The sequence below is a fragment of the Amblyomma americanum genome, chromosome 10 (genome assembly GCF_052857255.1).
Source record: "Amblyomma americanum isolate KBUSLIRL-KWMA chromosome 10, ASM5285725v1, whole genome shotgun sequence".
NCBI classification, from domain to species: domain Eukaryota; kingdom Metazoa; phylum Arthropoda; class Arachnida; order Ixodida; family Ixodidae; genus Amblyomma; species Amblyomma americanum.
Genome location: NC_135506.1, coordinates 56066521 through 56074421, shown reverse-complemented (window position 1 = coordinate 56074421; position 7901 = coordinate 56066521). Strand labels below are relative to the sequence as shown.

Below are 7901 nucleotides of genomic sequence, written 5' to 3'. Positions count from 1 at the left end.
ACCTGTTTCTTCCTTCCTTCTTTCACTCCATCCTTTATCCCTTCCCTTACGGCGCGGTTGAGGTTTGAGCCGAAGTGCGACAGATACTGCGCAATTCCTTTCCCCAAAAACCTATTTTTCGCGCTCAACGAGCTACTAGTAGCCTGGTGGCCCTGGTGGTTGAATTATAATAGGTTGAAAAATGAGTGGACGAGAACTGGCGTATTCAGCATAATATGGCCGATAGCCCATGGATTCCTGGCCCAGTAGGGGACCACCCTGGAAGATTTTTTTTCGTGTAATAAAGTTGTATCCGTCCGTCCGTCCGTCCGTCCATTCATCCATCCATCCACCCGTCCATCCATCCATCCATCCATCCATCCATCCATCCATCCATCCATCCATCCATCCACGCATTAACTAATAACAATTCATCAGGCAAACTTTTCCCGTTTCAAGATCTACTCACGCACTTAGCTACACAATCAAAGTTTGACACGTTTATCTGTACAGAACATTATCGCGCGAATAAAATTTGTGGACATTTTTTGCTGACGTGTCGTAACCATATAATGCTTTGGTATTGAGAAATATAGAATATTTCTCTCGTGACTGGTTTGAAATTCCTTTTGGCAGTGGCAGGGTTCCTGGCCCTCACCGCGAGAGGAAAAAATACGGGAATAATAATAATAATTGGTTTTGGGGGGAAAGGAAATGGCGCAGTATCTGTCTCATATATCGTTGGACACCTGAACCGCGCCGTAAGGTAAGGGTAAAGGAGGGATTCAAAGAAGAAAGGAAGAGAGAGGTGCCGTAGTGGAGGGCTGCGGAATAATTTCGACCACCTGGGGATCTTTAACGTGCACTGACATCGCATAGCACACAGGCGCCTTAGCGTTTTTCCTCCATAAAAACGCAGCCGCCGCGGTCGGGTTCGAACCCGGGAACTCCGGATCAGTAGTCGAGCGCCCTAACCACTGAGCCACCGCGGCGGGAATACGGGAATCGAATTTACTTTTCGGTCGAAAGAGGAAGAGACACGAGATACGGGAAAAGAACTGCCAGACAGTTCCCCACTTTAAAAAAAAAATATCCTGAGGGCTCTCCAGACTGCTACGTCGAATAATGCGAAAGCATGGAATTTTCTAGAACGCGGGTTTTTTCCACGACACCAGTCCGCGATCTATTTATTATTATTTTTTTTAATTTTCTTACATCATTTTTCATTTTATTTCCGTTTAGTTTTTATTCTTTTTACTTTGTTTTATATCCTTTTCACGTCCAGGTGCTATTTCGACGTCCATGGCGGTTTTGTCGTCAAAGTGTAATTAAGTAATTACAATTCATCAACCAAATGTTTCCCCACAGCAAGATCTTATCAAGCACTATCTAACACAACCAAACTTTGGCGCATTTATCTTAACAAAAACACGTAATCGTGCGGAGAAAATTTTGCTGACAGGAAAATTCCGGAGGCCTCCCCTACGGCACCTCGCGCTTGATGGAGTATATTTATGAGCGTGTGCTGTGGTGCTTCCGATCTGCGATCTCTGGCTCCTGCTGGCTTCACGTTCTGGTAAAAAAAAAACAACGCTGCTTTGCCGAACCTCAGTCATTTTTCTAGCATCCGTCATCGCTGTATACTCATTTCCATTGAAACTTTCATAAACCAGAAGTGGATCGAAAGTAATTGTTTAATCGTTACAAGATGGGTCGCTACCTAGCCTGTGGATTTATTTCTCTCAAAGCTTTCATTCCAGTCTCAGCCTTGCCATGAGTTTGAAGCTCCAGGGCGCACCCAATGTACCGCGAAGCGCATGGCACGCGCTCGCGAAGTTCGGTCCAATCGCATTAGAAAAACTCTGCATCTTTCACAGGGTCTCCTTCAGAAAGCTGTAATAATATTGTTACGAGGTGGCAAGCCAAGGAAAGCACGACATGATGACAGAATGAAGATATGATTTAATGGCTCAGGGCCTAGCGCGAGCACTCCGTCCCGCGCCACTGCACTCTTCTTCGTCTTCATAACAATATGCTCGAATATGCGCTCTCCTTTTAATAAGCAGAAGGATGCGCAAAACTGGCGCCGTTATAGCTCGCTGACACTTGCGATGAAACACGCCATCGGCTAATGACATAAGAAAATTAGGAGGGTCTTAACAAGCACCGTAAATTTTGCAGGCATTGAGAAAAGGCTTTTTATTACGTGTACGGAAGCATGCACCCGTCGTGGGCTCAGTGAAGTTTGACGCAGAGATGGCATACAACAGCATTTCCGTTTAATAATTAATAAATGGTTTTTGGGGAAAGGAAATGGCGCAGTATCTGTCGCATATATCGTTGGACACCTGAACAGCGCCGTAAAGGAAGGGATAAAGGAGGGAGTGAAAGAAGAAAAGAAGAGAGAGGAGCGCCTTTGCGTTTTGCCTCCATCGAAACGCGGCCGCCACGGTCTAGTTTGAACCCGGGTACTCCGGATCAGTAGCTGAGCGCCCTAACCACCGAGCAACCGCAGCGAGCGCGATAATAATAATAATAATAATAATTGGTTTTTTTGGGGGAAAGGAAATGGCACAGTATCTGTCTCATATATCGTTGGACACCTGAACCGCGCCGTAAGGGAAGGGATAAGAGAGGGAGTGAAAGAACAAAGGAAGAATTAGGTACCGTAGTGGAGGGCTCCGGAATAATTTCGACCACCTGGGGATCTTTAACGTGCACTGACATCGCACAGCACACGGGCGCCTTAGCGTTTTTCCTCCATAAAAACGCAGCCGCCGCGGTCGGGTTCGAACCCGCACTGTAAAAACAAACCGTCATTTTGACGGCCACTTTTTTATCTATTTTGACGAGCCGCCGGCGTCAAACGGGAAAGACGGAGACTTCGCCGTGAACGAGCGGGCGAGGAGAAAGAGACGGAGAGCGCAACACAAAACGAGAAACTCTATTGGCTGGCGCGTAGGGGTACGTCATGTGAGACGTCGTCAACAACGCGCGCTTCCGGCCCCCGCTGTCAAGGAAGGAGTCCGGTTGTCCTGGTTCCCTCTCGCTTTTCTTTGTGCGCGCTGCTTCTGCCCGGGTGTGCGTTCTGTTTTTGCGCCATTTTGCCTTTTTGTGTGCGACGCGTTGGAAGGCCGCGAAGACGCAATCAAGGAACGTATGGGCTGCAGCCGAAAATCAACTGCAGCGGGTAGAGGTAAGTGTTCTGCTTATATGCTTCGTTCGTGCAGTACGCGTTCTGTGAGGCACATAGCTACGAGGAGCACGCTAGTTCTCACGCGTAATGTATACACGCACCGATGGCCGTGGGCCCGAGATTGCCGTTCAGAGACGTGCTTCTACGTAAAGCGTGAATCGCGGCCTCATGGTTCAGCCACGTGCAGCGATTTTCAGGGGCTGCGTGCGCCCACGTGTGAAAAAAAACTTCCTGTGAGGAACACTGAAGCGTACGAAGAGCATTGGCGCACGTTAATTGAAGAAAGTCGAAGAAAGTCGTTTATAGTATCTCTATCATGCGGGCACATACAATCGCGATCGAGCCTGACTTTCGGTTACGATTACTGCTACGCGGGCCAAGGATCGAAATCGAGTTGGTCGAGCTCTAGCGCGCCATGCGCCTCTGTTTAAATGCAGAACACCTTATGAATGGGCTTAATGGGCAGTAAAAATTGTCGTAAAAACCATTTTTTACATTTTCATTTGTAATTCAGGCCAAGACACGTGCTATGACTACCATGCTGGCCATCTGCAGCTCCCTTGAATTCATGGTGTCGGCACTACTGTCGTAGGTTCGTAAAAGTATTCGTCAATAAAAAGCAGACTACTTTTCGTGCACTGATCAGCTTTTTTCTGTTTTATTTCTTACGCTCTCTCTTTTTTGTTGTTCCTCGCTTCCTGGCACACCGAGCCCCATACGTCGGTGTCCGGTGGCGATGGGGCAGCTCAGTGTTTAGTTCGTGTACTGATAGTGTGCAGTTTCATTCTTTTATAGCATTAAGATATGGGCCTAATTATTTCAGCAATAGTTATTTCCAAATAAATTCTATTCATTTTTATAGCTTATTGCCTATAAGCCTCAAACAAGGGCCAAAAATTTCTTTCGACTGGCGTATCCATTAGCTGGGAATTATTGAATCAAGTAAATTTGTAGTCTTGTAATTTTATACCGCATTTTCATCCATTTCTGCTGAAATGATACTGTACCCAAGGTGTAGAAAGTGCCTTGATGACAGCAGGATCGTTGGAAGTATGGTTATGATTTATTATTGAGATGCATGTATCTGATCACTGATGTTTTCTCTGGAGTCTAATAACATGTGGCTTGTGAATTCCCAGCATGCAGCTGAAGGGGGGCTGGAAGGACTGCCAACAACTCCGCACCTTGCTGTGATTGGTATGCATTTGTCATTTATAGAACTTTGGCTCAAAACATGGCTTGTACAGTGTATTTTATTATTCTACGATGTAACCTGATTTTGTGTAACTTCACTCTACTTAGTAGGACATATTCAAAACTTAGGAATGAGGCTAGCCCTGGATGAAAGGCTTAATTGCTGCTTCATCTTATGTATGTACAGTTTGTTTAATAATTAAACATGATAACAATGTGCAAGTTTGGCCAGTAGTTTTCCATTCTTATTAGAGTGTACAAAAAATTTGGAACTCAGTAGCAGTACTGTTGATAAGTGAGGAGGGTGGGGCAATCTCCGCACTATAAGGTGATATGCCAGAGTTCATCGAGACTAATGTGCGGCCTTTTGACTTGCCAAAAGCATGACGTTCTGCTAGAAAGCATGAACGAAGCTGAGCTTGGCTTTTCTCATCAATGTCATGGCAGGCTAGGTACAAAATGGAGGGCCTTTGAAAAGTTGCCTCGGTGCTTGCCCAAGTTTCGTTACCTCATCGCTATTCCCCATTATTTAAAAAAAAAACGAAGTATTCTGTCGACAAAGTTAATTCTTTTTTGTCGTGCAATATTTGTAAAGCTTTTTCCATAAACAAGTTCTATGTAGTATGTTTACATGAAGCAAGCATCTTCAACAGATATAATTAGTGGCGTGTAAAGCACTGATAAGGGAGGGCATGTTGCATGTGTCTGTCTACTGCCAGGGTACCATAAGGCCTAGCAACAAGACCCAGTATGGCTTTTTACGAGTACATTTGAATTCGGCTTCTCTCAGTGTACACATCGAAGGCCATAGAGTTACTCGAATTATTAGATCACCCCTTTAGTGGGTAGCGTTTGCGTGTGACTAATTTTTTTTCCTTGCAGGATCAAGCATGGGGGACATAAAGAAGATCATCGTTGCAGTGGATTCTACAAGAAGTCTTGAGAAGGCCATGGGCCTCCTCCTTGGTGCCTTCTTTGTGTTCAACGTTGCGTACCCTCCCGACTGCCCCCTCACCATGGAGCTTTTGCAGAGGTAAATGAGTGAATGTGGATGATGCGTTTGATAAGCAATCGGAATCCGAGGCAATAGTGTGAGCAGCAGGCTTCTTTTTCCTGAGGAAAGGCACTCGCCCTCCTTAGCCAGTGCCTGCAAATGATCAGTTCTGCCCTGTTCCCCTGAAATTCTGATGTCGTCACATACATTCCTCTTGTGCATTTCTTCGTTCTCTGGCACAGCACCGTGTTGCTTTTTTGGCACACCTGTATGGTGATTTGCCAGTCACAGGCGTCTTTAGAAAGTAGAATGCTAAGATTATTGACATAGTGCTGCTTGCCAGCAGTACATGCTAACAAGCCTTGCACATTGGCTAGCTCTGGCAATTGTGAGATGAAGGCCGGACTTTTAATTTTAAATTGCACCCAGTTCTGGTATTCTGACACTGGCAGAATTGCGGATTTGATCATTGTCATGTGATGAATGCACAAGCCTGGCAGTTTGCATTGCCTAAACTTGGTCACGTGTCCTGTGAGTGCATCTAGATAACACTTTTCAGTGTTTTGCTTATTTTTTTGGTTGGCTACTGCAAGAAAGGGGCTAGAACGAAGAACCAGATAGGACGGGCGACTGTCAATTATTGCTAAATGTAATGTGTGCAGCACTTTTATAAGTACCGACGTCAGGAAAAATAGGAGCGAGGATTAAGTGTAAATGCAGTTATTTTAAGTCGCTCTACTATGTATCGTGTCCACTGGCTAATGTCCTAGTGCAACATTACAGTGTGTCTGACTATGGGTTGCGTCCACACATGTGGCAAGTTGCCGGATGCCTCTCTGCACTTTTACAGGCCTCAGGTTCCCTTGTTACCATTGATGCAGTGCTCGCTGTAGCCTGTGTACAATCAGCCCCGAGAAAGTAGAGCTCTCTACCTCACCTTCTGGGCACTCAACAAACCTTTTGCAATGATGAATGTCAGATTTCATTTTGCATTGAAACGGGAGACGTGACACATAGGCAGGACAGCTTCACAGGTACTGTCACAACCATTACATGGCACTTTCCCCTTTCACCTGGTGATCTTTTAGGGGCTGGCAGGGTTATTAGCCCCTTTCAAAAAAAATTATGCTGTGATCCCATATTTGTCCAGAATTGCTCAGTACTTGAAATGGACAGGTGAAAGAGCCATCGTGAAGTCTGCTATGTTGGCACCTGAGAAGTTGGCCGCCCTTTGTGTCAACAGTTGCAGTGTAAAAGAAAAAAAATTAAGACATTCATCATCGTGACAGGTTTGTTGATTGCTCAGAAGATTTCAGGTGTGAAATTCCGCTTATTTGTGGCCAAGGGCACAGAAATTAGAATGAGCATTGTGCAAATGGTAAGATGATGAGGCATGATAATGAGGTTTTTAAATGTATGCATGGTTGCCACATGTGCAATTGCAGCCTATACCTGGACATCAGGGTGTTACATCAATACTGACCTATGTTTGCGGCTGATAGCTGAAAACACTGAAATGCAGCAAAATGCTCTTGCATAGTTATGGTTTCTAGACTCTGTGTATGGTTCCTGTACATGATGAGCACCTATTGTTACTAGAAATACTATACGGTGTGTATGTGCAATTGTGGGCTGTTTTTACGAGTTATAATAATGGTTACATTTAGGTACATCATCTATTGTTAGTGCATGTATATGTAGCTATTTAAGCGCACTACTAGTGTGCTCACATTTGTTGCTACCTGATTTTAGTCTCGTCTTTCAATTTCGTAATACTGTGTGTTGCAGAAGGTAGTGCAGTTCACACATTAATGGCATTTCACGCGTGTAGGCAGAGTATGTGATTGGCACAGTTTATGGAGCATGGATTTATTCTATCCTCGTTTTGTTTCCAGGTACCTTGGGCAGAGCAACCCAACGAAAGGGCGCGGCAAAGGCAGGGCCTGCGGAATCGCACCAAAGTTGCTGAGCCTGCTGAATGCACTTTAATTTATGAATAAATGTGCAAGTAGAAATGTAAATTTGTTTTTGTTGCATGGTTTATGAGGTACTGCCCACTGCAAGTGACTTTCATGTGGTCAGGTTCACCACACTATATATTGACACAGAATTATGTTGAGACTTGTCGTGTTGGGCCATCATACTGACAACACAGTTGCATTTCATGTTGACAAGCCTATTTTTGGAATGGTTAAAAGTATAGTCATTTCGAAATTACAGCCTGCTATTACCTTGATGGCCAAATGCTGTACTGACAGTTATAGATAATTTCAAATTTGCAAAAAGTCTTGAAGTCATAAAAACAGTTTTAAAATTGACAGCTTGCCATCGCAGACAATCAGTGGTATAATTACAGTTTGGCTATATTTTCAAATCGATAAAAATAACATCAAAGTCAGGAAAAAACATTGTCATTTAGAAATGACATCTTGCTGTAACTGCTACGGTCAAATGCTATCAAATTGACAGTTTGACTGTATTTCACATTGACAAGAAAAACATCAAAATGATGGAAAAACTGTCATTTAGAAATGATGT

General features: G+C 44.3%; 1 protein-coding gene across 1 annotated transcript; it reads left to right on the top strand.

Annotated features, from left to right (window-relative positions):
• The first annotated feature begins 229 nt into the window (after nucleotides 1-229).
• Nucleotides 230-7384, top strand: LOC144108325 (uncharacterized). The gene is made up of 5 exons (XM_077641585.1): nucleotides 230-245; nucleotides 2958-3175; nucleotides 4315-4372; nucleotides 5252-5402; nucleotides 7259-7384. Exons 1-5 carry the CDS (start codon nucleotides 230-232, stop codon nucleotides 7350-7352), a joined length of 537 nt encoding a protein of 178 aa, XP_077497711.1. The 3' UTR covers nucleotides 7353-7384.
• Nucleotides 7385-7901: the final 517 nt, after the last annotated feature.